We start from the raw sequence: 13,921 nt of genomic DNA on the forward strand, positions 1-13,921 counted from the left end.
AATTGCATCTGTCATAACTTATTTTTTGTCGCTAAAATGTGACCCGGCTTCAATAACAATCAACCTGAAATTTTTCGTTGAATTTAAGAACTCTCCTATATGTCGTTGCATGTCATTTGTCTTCTGTCGAAATTATTCATGTCATATGTCATCTGTCCCAATCGTCAACGTCATACGTCATGAAGTCATCTGGAAGGTATTTCGTACGGTCTTTGTAAATTTGCAAATATTGTTTATTTAATGTTCACTATATTAAGTTTATTTTTCCGCGAACGTTACAATTAAACATTTCCGTGCACACTCAGCCGAAACGCCTCACATTCGCTCATTTCACGAAAACCATAAACCATGTATACCGTCAAATTAGCCAAAAATCCATGTAATTTATGACATGTGTTTGACTTCAAAACATTGATATGTAATTAACGGATTGAAAGATCAAACTTGTGATATCGATAGTGCAAGTCATGGGCGCTAAACCGAGTACAGCGAATGGCACTCAGAGCCCTCGAACTAGGGCCTTCTCCACGAGCAGTAGTTCTGAAGTGGTCACGGCCCCCGGGTTCCGCTTCATGCGTTCCCTCGGGATGGACATGTCCAACGACAGGCAGAGAGCCAGGTCCCTGTCGAGCGTTCCTGATCTTCACGCTAGTCACGAGGCCCTTTCCCTGCCTCCCACAGGTGCTAGCTTCGATGTTTCCACGGGCGCGAGCCCAGAAACTGATAGTAGTTCTGCCGAGGAAGCTGCTAGTGTGTTGGGGCTGGGTTCGACGGCTGCAAACATAGCGCTCGGGAGGGTCTACGCTGCCCATTCGCTACCCTCGCATATTTGGTCTCTTAACGGTGAGTACATGATTTTTATTCAGGGTCATGAAATTGGAGTTCTTGAAATCATTTGAAGCAAGCAAAGTAAATTTTTGGTGTGAAAATGTCCATAAAGCATATCTTCAAAAATTTGAAACCTGATCAAGTTTTTATAAACACAAACATTAATATACAACATTTAAATTAAGTCAGTCGTTCGGAAAAGTTTATTCATTTGCAGACTAAAGCTGGTGGAAAAATACCTGCCAAATTTTGATAACAAGAATGTTTTATTAGTAATGCAATGCATATTTGAGCCAGGACAGGTGGAGTTCATAGATCTGCATTAAATTATACAAAACAAAATAAATTACAGATTCAATTATCAAAGGAATCACTAGCTACTAATACCACCTGAAAGACATCTATCTTGAGTTTTTAATGAACTACATGAGAACCCAACTTACCAAAACGAAATGTAAAAGTTTGTTTCTCCTTCTGAATTTGCTGCTCTCGAGTCACTCAAGTTTTTTCATGTTCAAACTTTGCAAATAGTCAGTAACTCAGTTTGCTTAGGTTGTATTTTGTTGAATCATCGATAAAGAGAAATGAAATATGATGATTGAATTTTGTTCAGTATTTGTATAGTTTAGCTACCAATTTTTAGTCATGTAAAGTGCCTATAGGAGTCAGAAGTTAAACATGATTGAAAGACACATTGTTTTACATCTTTGTCTGAAATATTCTGAAAATATTCAGCCTACTTTTATTACTCTATTGACATTTATCTAACTCAACCTGACTTGGTAATTTGATAGGCAATATAAAGAAAATCAATAGTCTGCATGTGTTTATATTTCAACTGTATCGACTTTATTATCCGAAGAAACAATAAATCACTTCTGAAGACCATATCCAGGAGAAATACATACGTATGTATCTCACCTCGATATAGTCTTCAGACACGTTTTGATCTCTGTTGGAGTATTAGTACAAGGGACATTTCTTCCCCGCTTTGGGCTTTGTTTAAGTGATGAAGCTGTTACTAGTTAACAATCTTTCTCTTCGACAAAGGTTTCATATGCGTCGCGTTGAAATCAATCAAGTCCAAGGCACTATGCTGTTTGCGTCGGATCTTTCCTGCACTGATAATAATAATAATAATAATATTTATTAGTCTCAAGAAACACACAGTTTTTAGACACGTCAATACAATTTCTAAAATAGATTTGAGAGGGTACGATTTGTCAATATAGTTTTAAAAAAATGCTTGTAGATAAATTAGATTTACAAAAAAAAATACAAGTTAACAAGATAAAATTCCAATCTTATAAGACTTAACTGAAATGTAAAGCCTTGAGCTTTTACAAATTATAAACACATAGCTAACGTAGCTAAGTGTCTCTTTCTTCTTGGATAACTTCAAAAAATTGATCAATTTCATATAAAGGATGTTTGGTTAATATTTTCTTCAATAAGTTTTTGAATCTTCTAAATGGCAAGTTACGAAATTCGGCGGATAAGGCATTGTATAGCTTAATTCCTATATTATCTGTTCTTTTCAACCTATTAGCTGTAGGAACAAGGTTTGATTTATTTCTTGTATCATGTTGGTGTATATCCTTGTGAGCAACTTCATTCAACAAGTTTTGTTGAACAAGAAGCAGATTTTCATAGACAATAACTGAATATAGGGTCATTATTTTAAGTTTTACAAATATTGGTCGACACTTTTCATCATAATTGGCAGATAATATGCTTCTTACTGCAGATTTTTGAATGACAAATATTCTATTAAGATGTACCTTTGATGCATTATTCCAATTGATTATACCATACCTAAGGACTGAATGAAATAGAGAATGATATGTTGCAAGTGCCGCACTTTGATTTACTATTTTTTTTATTCTTCTGATAGCAAAAACCGTCTTACTAAGTTTACTACACATGTTATTTATGTGGTCTATCCATTTCAGGTTGGAATCTATTTGTACTGTCAAAAATTTGGGAGAATTTTAGTTATCTCGATTTAAGCAAATTGTTTCAAAAGTTGAAGTTTCTGTTTTTTGTTCATTGAGAATCAAGTCATTTGGTGTGAACCATGATCGAGCTTTCTCTAATATGTCAGTATGGATCATATGAGGATCATCTATTTCATATATCTTTTTGCCCAAGGTTGCATCATCTGCATACAATATAGTTTCTATGCCTGACGAGTTCATCACGTGAGGTAGATATTAGAAACAGAAGTGGCCCCAATATTGACCCTTGTGGCACTCCTCTTAATATTTTTCTTTTTTCATTTTTGGTATTTCCTAGATCAACAATTTGATATCTTTCGTTAAGGTATGACTTCATCATGTCCAGGCAGACACCTCTCACTCCGTAGAAATCTAATTTGGCCAATAAAATCGAGTGATTTACCTAGTCGAATGCTGAAGTAAGATCTGTAAAAACGCTCACATATTTTTCTTGGTTATCAAAGGCGTCTTTTATATTAGAAGTAATATCTCGTAACCTATTTCGTGATCTATTTGAATAATTTCAGCATGGTCCTGCTGCTGTATGAACGAGAAACATCTGCGAGGCTAACCTCTGTGAAGTATTAGCCGTGGCATTAGTCGAAGAAGTAGTTGTTTTCCAGCAGTACCTACTGTGTCGGTAGTTGGGAGATGTGATTATTTCGAGATTTTATTTTAAAACATTTATTTCCTGAAACATTACATTTTTATAAATAGGTATTAAACATCTGCGAGACTAACCTCTGTGAAGTATTAGCCGGGGAAGTAGTTGTTTTCCAGCAGTACCTACTGTGTCGGTAGTTGGGAGATGTGAATATTTTGAGATTTTATTTTGAAACATTTATTTCCTGAAACATTAAATTTTTATGAATAGGTATTAACTAAATTGATTGAAGATACAAATTTAACAAAATAATGAAATATTGAACAAGAAAACACAAGTAATCAATATGAACAGTCAACTTCAAGTTTATGAACAGGTATTGAAAAAAATGAAAATTTTAAGAAAATTATGAAATGTTGAATAAGAAAACATAAGTAAAATAATTGAAAAAAAAGGGTTTACTGTCTAACAGGAGTAATCCCAAGACAAGACGAATATAATTAAGTTTACAGCTATGACTAAGTATGAGTACAATGGAATATAACGAATATAAAATCAGCAGAGTAATAGAGTAGTATAGATATTATACAAACAGTGATACATTCATATAATAATAAAAAATATATATACTGTAGAATTCTAATAGAATTGGCAGTGTGCAGAGAGTTGAAACACAGTATTTCACTTATGGGTTGAAATTAGATTCTAGTTCGACTTGCATAGAAAATAGCTTGTTACGAATTATATACTTGAAGCGTCCAAATGGAACAATAAAAACATCACATTCTGAATAGAAACGTTGATCCTAAGCAAAGGCAAATACAAACAAATTTCATTTCTACTACTTCGTCTCGGTACGTGAAAATCTAGTTGAGATAATAAATCAGGGCAGTCAACCAGATTATGAATCAATTTATATATGAAGATACAGGCATAATATGTTCTTCTGTTTTCTAAGGATAAGAGGGCAAATCTATTTAGCAACAGTCTATTATCAATTCCTTGAAAATAGGGCCCAAACTGATGTTATTTACACAGACTTTTCTAAGGCCTTCGACAGGCTTGACCATGGCATTCTATTGAACAAACTAGTTGCCTTTGGATTATCTCCATGCTTAATCGCACTCTATCTACGGGATCGAAAACAATATGTTCAGCTCAATGGTTTCAAATCTACCGAATATAGTGCTTCTCCCGGTGTTCCACAAGGTTCAAATCTGGGACCGTTGCTCTTCAATATATTCATTAATGATATTGTAGATGTTATAGATGTGTATTTCCTTTTATATGCGGATGATCTGAAACTATACTGCCTCGTTGAGAACATAGATGATTGTGTGAACCTCTCAGCAAACGTAGGACGGGTTGTAGAATGGTGTTATCGAAATAACTTGTCACTGAACCCGGATAAATGTAAGGTCATGTCCTACAGTTTGAAAACGAACATCTTGATCTTTGATTATTCAATAGAAAACGTTTCCCTGGTGAGACCAGAAACATTTACTGATCTTGGCGTCACATTTGACACTGCACTATCATTTAATAGGCATATCGATAATGTTGTAACCTCCTCCTGTCATTTGTATGGATTAGTTGCACGTAACAGTAGTGATTTCAAAGAAACTTCGACCTTAAAAAACTTCATTCTATGCTTTCATAAGATCAAAGTTAGAATACGCGTCAGTTGTATGGAGCCCCTTTTATCATTGATAGAATGGAAGCAATTCAACGATGATTTTTAAAACTGCTAAGCCTTCAATAGGAACAACCCACTCTGAATTGCTACAAAAGCATAACTTTTGCAGTCTCGAAAAAAGGCGTGAATATTATAGTGTTGCACTAACCTATAAAATTATCAAAAGCATAGTTGACTGCCCAACATTACTGGAAAAGTTTAATATTTGCATTCCTAGAATCTGTTCCAGACACCCGAGTACTCTCTATATAAAAACATCTCGCACAGTTGTTCTCGAGAATTCTCCGATCCATACCATGTGTAAAGTGACAAATTCTGTTAGCGATAATTTAGATATATTTAGTTGCAAATTGTCAAATATAAAATCCCACTTCCTAAAATAATTGTTTTGTCACCTATAATAAATATAAAATGTGTAGTCTTTATAGTCACTTGTTTGTATTGTTTGTAGTGTTTGTAGACTTTACAGTCACTTGTTTGTGATGTATTTATTTTACTCTATTATTTCCTGCTCTGTAATTGGGCTATGTCCTGTAGAGTATTGAATTACAAATAAATGAATAAATATTTGACAATCGAATTCTGCAAACCCGTGAAATTTAAAAATTTCCATTATTTTGGGATTTTTTTTTGAGCATACCTCGTATTATTTATTCATTATCATTAATTTCTGGTAATATGAACATGAATAATGTTTTTCTAAGCAGCTGCACTATTTGGCAAACAATCATCCAAGTTGAGCTTAGGGTACTTATCTTAACAGTTGTTTGTTTTACTTATCATAGTTTATCTACAGAAGAAGGAAATATTTAAATATCCTTTCTTATTGCACATTTACAATACAAAACGAACCAACATAAAAAATTTCAACCTCCGAAAATACAGTGCATTTCTTTAATGTCCCCCCTCCCTTTCATTTTTTGAACGGGTCAACTCAAAAAATTGAAATTTGGGAAAATGAAATTAATGCATGAATACTTTATTTTGAAGTGAAATTGACAAATGAAGCTTTCAAGATGGCGATTGGGTTGTGAAGCTCCTGACAAATGCTTCACAACCCTAGAATATAATGTCATTATCTTCAACTACTACAAAATAGCGAAACTTTTAATAACTGCCTGATTACATTGACATTTAACTACATAAAATGAGGTAATAAGCTTGAGGTCAGTTCAGAAGATGCTCGAAATGGTTGCCTTGAACTTCTTGACATATGAACAGCATATCCGATGTTTCACGCCCGAACATTTTCGAACACAGTAACGTCAATATCTCTACAAATTATATTATTCTCTGCCGTATATTCAATATTGAAGCAGGTTCAGTTTCGTATATCTTTTGCTTCAAATAGCTTCATAAAAAAGTCCAAAGGTGTCAAATCTAGCGAGCGGGCTGGCCATTCTGTAGGACCTCGACGGTCAATCCAACGATCGGGAAAAGTAGTATCCAAATAGTTTCTTACTTGTCTGGAGTAATGTGGTGGTGCTCCATCTTGTTCGGATACAATATCCATATCGCTTCGACGATTTCATCGATGAGAGGGTCAACAGTAGTTTCCAGCATATTCAAATACAGTTCCCCTGTAAAATTTTGATCAATATGGTTTTCCAATATTCCTTTCTGGATATTGGGTATGTGTTTCCCGGAAAACGTGAGGGTTGGTGTCACTCCAATAACGGCAATTTTGTCTGTGAACATTGCCGTTTAAAAAAAATGTACATTCGTCACTAAAACAAATATTGTGGAGATAGGTAGGATGCCTTGCAATGGTTTCCGTCATGATTTCGCAGAATTCTGTTCTTCGATCAGGGCCATCTTCAGTTAATTGGTGCACAATTTTAATTTTGTATGGATGATACCGATTTCTCTTCAAAAGTCTCCACACAGTAGAAGGAGACCCCCACAAACATTCGCGACGGAATAAGTAGACTGTTCAGGATTTACTACCATCTCACCAATTATTTGCACTTGCTGTTCTTCCGTAATGGTTTGGTAGGTGTACAAAGTTGACTTTTTGTTTCGAGTTTTTAAAAATATTTCCACCCTATTTTCACCCCTTCAGATGACCTAAAAGCTAGGACTATTCTTTTTTTTACTAAGCCAGTCAATAAGCATATCATATTGAAAAATCGCGGGTGTACAAAGTCGTTAAAGAAATAAGATAATTGAATTTTTTTTTCTCAGTGTACTATGCGGATGTTGATAACTTCACACCCCTCTGTTTTTAGGGTTATCGTCATAAAATCAATAAAATCGATACCAGGCAAAGTGTCAGGGAGAAAGAATAACGATTCAACTTTGTGGCCTTCGATTTTCTTACTATTTCTTCCAGTAAATATCAGTGAACACTTTTGCACCCATGTCAATTATTTGAATAACCGCCAAGATATTAGTTAGGAAAGTAGTTTTGACAAAGGCGAAAGAACCTCGTTCTGATATGGAATTTAAATAGCCTTTTATTTCAAAGCCGTTACTTATGTTTTTAAAGAACGAATTCCAAAATATTACCATTCCTTTAAATAATACTTTAGAACTGTGATGTATCTTTTTTTATTTGGGCTTCAAATAATTTTAACTTATTTTGATTTCGTATTCCAAGCTGTCTCATTTGTAAATATTGGAACTTCAAAAAAAAACGGATAATACTGATGCAGAAATAGCTCTCCTGCAATCGTTTTAATCTAAATCAAATAAACAAGGTCATGAGGATGTTTCGAAATGTGGATTATATCATGGTCACAGTGGAAAATATCAATTCAATAATTTGTGTGTATAGGCCAGTAGGTGACGTACATTATTTCATAATAATTGATGAGGTACCTTGAGCTTTTTCTATAATATATGGTAATTGTACAATAAATATCGGGGAGGTTTCACGTTTCTACGTGGAATCGAATGTATCAAAAGAGCAAGAAATATATGAATACTCGTTTTTGGTTGTTGATTACAATTCAGTTGATAATTGGGAACGGTCCTTGAGATGAAAAACTGAAAAGCCGGCTTTGGAAGATGATTTCAGAAGTCAAAACTACGCTCATGAAGTGTAAAAAATTGGATCACCTCGACTTTGTGCAGAAGTTTGCAATTATTGGGAAAGAACGGTTTTGGTGCTGCCGAATCCTTGGCAGCTGAAGCCATTTATGGAAAAAGAAGAAGGAGAAAGATTTTGGCTTTCTACTTCCCCATCTTTATGTAGGGTTCATTTGCAATTATTGGGAAAGAAAGGTTTTGGTGTTGGATAGCCCTGGCAGCTGAAGCCATTTATGGAAAAAGAAGAAGAAAGATTTTGGCTTTCTACTTCCCCATCTTTATGTAGGGTTCATTTGCAATTATTGGGAAAGGTTTTAGTGCTGGATAGCCCTGGCAGCTGAAGCCATTTATGTAGGGTTCATTTGCAATTATTGGGAAAGAAAGGTTTTGGTGTTGGATAGCCCTGGCAGCTGAAGCCATTTATGGAAAAAGAAGAAGAAGAAAGATTTTGGCTTTCTACTTCCCCATCTTTATGTAGGGTTCATTTGCAATTATTGGGAAAGGTTTTGGTGCTGGATAGCCCTGGCAGCTGAAGCCATTTATGGAAAAAGAAGAAGAAGAAATATTTTGGCTTTCTACTTCCCCATCTTTATGTAGGGTTCATTTACAATTATTGGAAAAGAAAGGTTTTGGTGTTGGATAGCCTTGGCAGCTGAAGCCATTTATGGAAAAAGAAGAAGAAGAAATATTTTGGCTTTCTACTTCCCCATCTTCATGTAGGATTCATTTGCAATTATTGGGAAAGAAAGGTTTTGGTGCTGGATAGCCCTGGCAACTGAAGCCATTTATGGAAAAAGAAGAAAGATTTTGGCTTTCTACTTTCCCGTCTTTATGTAGGGTTTCATTAGGCGCTTTCTATCTTCAAATTTAAATAAAACATAGTGTGTGTATAAGATATAATCGAAATTTTTTATTCGTTTGAAAGACCTATTGATGCCATGAATATAATATCGTTCAGATGTCCGCCAGGACTTCTCTGGGTGGAGCGTATTCGAAACGTCCAATTTTCCACGACCTTGGCGCATATATCAGACTGAATTGAGCCTTTTTCCTGAGAATAGTACAGAAACGTGTCACGAGAGACAGCACTGGTAGTAGGGACAAACATAAACTATTCACATGTAAAACAGTGTTATTTACGTAATATTAATTTATTATTTAAAAATATAAATCTGATATAAAAAATGATACTCGGCGCCATCTTGGAAAAAAATAAAATGGAAAGCGGGGTCTTGTGACCCACCTTTTGGGAGCTTCTGACAAATGCTTCGCAATCCTAAAATATAATGTCAAAATCTTCAACTACTACAGAATGGCGGAACTTTCAATAATTGCCTGATTACATTGACACTTAACTACATTATAAGAGGTAATACGCTTGGGATCAGTTCAGAAGATGCTGGAAATGGTTGTCTTAAACTTTTTGACATGTGAACAGCCTATCTGATATTTCAGGCAGATCATTTTCGAACCACAAATATGCATTATTCTCTGCCGTATATCCAATAATGAAGCAGGTTCAGTTTCGTACACCTTTTGCTTCAAATAGCCTCCTAAAAAAAGTCCAAAGGTGTCAAATCTGACGAGCAGGCTGGCCATTCAGTAGGACCTCGACGGTCAATCCAACGATCGGGAAAAGTAGTATCCAAATAGTTTCTTACTTGTCTGGAGTCTGGAGTAAAATAAGAGAGTGTGTGTTCGGCGAGTCTTGGCCTACACCTGCCGATATATAGGAGATGTCTCCCAGCGACCTGTCCACCTTCCTGGAAAGGACAGGATGGACGACGACCTAGGAGGACAACTCCTCGGGAGGATGTACAATGGGTCACATGTGGCCTAAGTGCGTGGGCTTACACTCACCCTCCCTACTCTACAGATACAGATACAGAGGACCTCGATGGCCAATCCAACGACTGCGAAAAGTAATATCCAAATAGTGCCTTACTTGTCTGGAGTAATGTGGTGGTGCTCCATCTTGTTGGAATACAATATCCATATCGAATTCGTTAGGATTCGCTTCGACGATTTCAGTGATGAGAGGGTCAACAGTAGTTTCCAGCATATTTAAATACAGTACCTCTGTTAGATTTTGATCAATAAATAGAGGTGGTATCTTTCTACTAGTAAAACCGAAAACTAACTGAGAATATTCTAACTGAACAATGATATTCCTTGTCGCACTGACATTTTTTGTCGTTTTCATAAACCAAAAATAACACCTCATCGGGTTGTTGCCATATGGCAGATAAAAAATAGTATTTCTAGAAATATCGATATTGATGTGTTTGTCTTCAAGGAAGTATTTAATGTTCCGCCATTTTGTAGAAGGTGAAGATATTGATTTCATATTCTAGGGTTGTGAAGTATTCGTCAGGAGCTTCAAAACGATGTGTCACAAGACCCCCTTTCTGTTTAATTTGTTTTCCAGGTGGCGCCTAGTCGCCATCTTGAAAGTTTCATCTATCAATTTCACTTCAAAATAAAGTATTCGTGCATTAATTTTATTATCCCAAATTTCAATTTTTTGAGTTGACCCGTTCAAAAAATAAAAGGGGGGGGGGAGAATTAAAGAAATGTACTGTATTCCACACATAATGGCATCGATAGGTATTATAAACGAATAAAAAATTTCGATGGTATCTCACACACACTTTGTTTTATTCAAGTTTGAATATAGGAAGCACTCAATGAAATACCCTATATCAAAATGACTCTACTGACCTATGTTCTTTTTTTAAACTCGCTATGAACGATTCTTTTTTGCGACGCGTTTCGTATTCATGATCGATTGTTTGTAAATTAGTAAATTATTTCGACCCATGAATAGGTTTCGTACCAATAATTACCCTGTATCGATAAATGTTGATATGGTGTTTATGGTGTAGCAAATGGTGTCATAAATAATGGAAGAAAAATATTGTTTTTTTTTAATAGAAAGAATGGAAGCTTGTATCAATTTTAAACATTTTTCTGACTCAGAGTACAATCACAGTATGCTACTGTCAACATTTCAAGTGTTCCGTTTCTCTAGAGTAGGGAGGGTGAGGGCAGACCCACAGCACTTAGGCCACATGTGACTCATTGTACATCCTCCCGAAGAGTTGCCCTCCTAGGTCTGCGTCCATCCTGTCCCTTCCAGGAAAGTGGACAGGTCACTGGGAAACATCTCCTTTATATCGGCAAGTATAGGACATGCCTGACAGTCTCGTCTTCCTGTTCACACATCCTGCATAGAGGTGTGTCCACTAGTTCCATATTATGGAGGTGTTTTCTTAGTTGACAGTGGCAAGTCAGAAATCCTACTGTTAAGCGTAGATTTTTCCTGGTCACCGCCGGATATTTCTTCGGCGCCAGCTTCCCAGGGTCGCCCAGGGTAATCCTGATTGCATCCTTTGATTCCGTCCCATTTCTTTAGGGATTGAGCATGGGTGTAACATTGTCTAGTTCCGCAATTGTCGAAGCTGTCAGGCCGTAGGTGCCATTGGGTCCTGAAATTCTTAGTCGTCCAGCCGCTTCCTTGGCTAAAGAGCAATGCGATTACCTTTACTCCTGTCGTGTCCTTTAAGCCACCTCAGGATAATGTTATTATTTACCGAGGCTTTGGCTAGATCTTGGTGGCACTCTAGTACTAGCCCTGAGGTGTTTAAGGCTAATAGGGCTTGTCTGCTGTCAGTGTATATTTTTACGTTTTTGCCAGAAACTCCTTTTCTGGTTATTTCTTTTGTGGCGATTGAGATACCAGCCAGTTCCGTTTGGACCACGCTGATATTTTTTCCCATTCCCCACTTAATCCTAAGGCTTAGTGATCTGGAGTACACTCCACATCCTGAGTCTTCGTTGGTTTTTGAGCCGTCTTTATAAATGTGTATTCCATTTGTAGCATCTGACTCTGTCTTCTGTTTTATTTGTATTTTGTAGGGTCTATTGAACACAAACCTGTGCTCAATTGCGTCACTGGCTGCCTACAGCAGAGGTTGCGAAGTAAGCGCTTCTCGCCATAGGTCCAGCCTCAATTGACCCATTCCTACTTCGAGGTTTACACCAGCCGTGCTTAATCGTAACATGGCCATTAACGCAACCTCATTAACTTAACAAGTGTTTTAGATCACTCAATTCCATTTTTTACACAGACAGATTTAAACAGACAGAACAGATTTAATTTAATAGTTCAATTATAAATGTTATCAAACAACTCTTGCTGCTGTTCGACACATTCTTCATCCCCGTTTCCTTCTCCTTTCGCATTATTTTCAATTCTAGTGAAGAATGAAGTCGGTTCATCATTATCGTATGGACAATTGACAATTTCTCTTTCTTAGTATTGTTTATCAAGCAGTTAGCTGTGGTATCGCTTATCATCAATAATATTTACACTTTTGATATTTATGCATATTTATCACATTCATTAGTTTCTGTATCTTTTATTTTCGACAGTTCTGTCTGTATTTCAATATTAATGTCCAGTTATATTTACGTTTTTGCTGTTTGTCATACTCATCACATTCATGAGCTTGCATATCTTGAATATTACTGGATTTTTTTCCCAACACCAAATCGTTATTTTTAACACCTCGACACGTGTTTCGATCACCAAGTGATCATCTTCAAAGAGGAAGATTAAAACTGTTGTTTAAAACTGGTTTTAATCTTCCTCTTTGAAGATGATCACTTGGTGATCGAAACACGTATCGAGGTGTTCTCTGTATCTGTAGAGTAGAGAGGGTGAGTGTAAGCCCACGCACTTAGGCCACATGTGACCCATTGTACATCCTCCCGAGGAGTTGTCCTCCTAGGTCATCGTCCATCCTGTCCTTTCCAGAAAGATGGACAGGTCGCTGGGAGACATCTCCTATATATCGGCAGGTGTAGGCCAAGACTCGCCGAACACACACTCTCTTATTGACGATAACTCCGGGCACTCGCACAGGACATGCCTGACAGTCTCATCTTCCTGTTCACACATCCTGCATAGAGGTGTGTCCACTATCCCCATATTATGTACAGTGACCAGTCAGAAATCCTACTGTAAGGCGTAGATTTTTCCTGGTCATCGGCCAGATATTTCTTCGGCGCCAGCTTCCCAGGGTCGCCCTTGCAAGGTTACATCCTTTGATTTCATCCCATCTCTTTAAAGATTGAGCATAGGTGTAACATTTGACTAGTTCCGCAATTGTCGAAGTCATCAGGCCGTTGGTGCCACTGGGTCCTAAAATTCTTAGTCCAGCCGCTTCCTTGGCTAAAGAGTCGGCAATGCGATTATCTTTACTCATGTCGTGCCCTTTAACTCACCTCAGGATAATGTTATTATCTACCGAGGCTTTGGCTAAATCTTGGTGGCACTCTAGTGCTAGCCCTGAAGTAACACGCTGTCTGTTCAAGGCTAATAGTGCTTGTCTGCTATCAGTGCAGATTGTTATGTTTTTGCCAGAAATTCTTTTCTTGGTTATTTCTTTTGTGGCGATTGAGATACCAGCCAGTTCTTTTTGGACCACGCTGGTATTTCTTCCCATTCCCCACTTAATCCTTAGGCTTAGTGATCTGGAGTACACTCCACATCCTGAGCCTTCTTTGGTTTTTGAGTCATCTGTATAAATCCGTATTGCATTTGTAGCATCTGACTCTGTGTTCTGCTTAATTTGTATTTTGTAGGGTTTATTAAACACAAACCTGGGTTCAATTGCATCACTTGTTGCCTGCAGCAGAGGTTGCGCAGTAAGCGCTTCCCGCCATAGGCCCAGCCTCAATTGACCCATTCCTACTTCGAGG

The 13,921-nt window shown here is 36.9% G+C and overlaps 1 protein-coding gene across 2 annotated transcripts in view; it reads left to right on the plus strand.

Annotated features, from left to right (window-relative positions):
- The first annotated feature begins 155 nt into the window (after positions 1-155).
- The window catches only part of LOC111502523 (E3 ubiquitin-protein ligase ZNRF1), a 52,503-nt gene continuing 38,737 nt past the window's right edge, over positions 156-13,921 (plus strand). The window contains exon 1 of one of the 2 annotated variants that reach the window (XM_074176855.1): positions 156-843. In XM_074176855.1, coding sequence (XP_074032956.1) covers positions 468-843 — 376 coding nt within the window. In that variant the 5' untranslated portion in view covers positions 156-467. The remainder of the gene's footprint in view (positions 844-13,921) is intronic. The other variant, XM_023156622.2, reaches the window with a different exon arrangement.

The sequence above is a fragment of the Leptinotarsa decemlineata genome, unplaced genomic scaffold, assembly GCF_025532065.1.
Source record: "Leptinotarsa decemlineata unplaced genomic scaffold, Ldec_3_MD MMD2_tig00002082_RagTag_RagTag, whole genome shotgun sequence".
Lineage (NCBI taxonomy): Eukaryota > Metazoa > Arthropoda > Insecta > Coleoptera > Chrysomelidae > Leptinotarsa > Leptinotarsa decemlineata.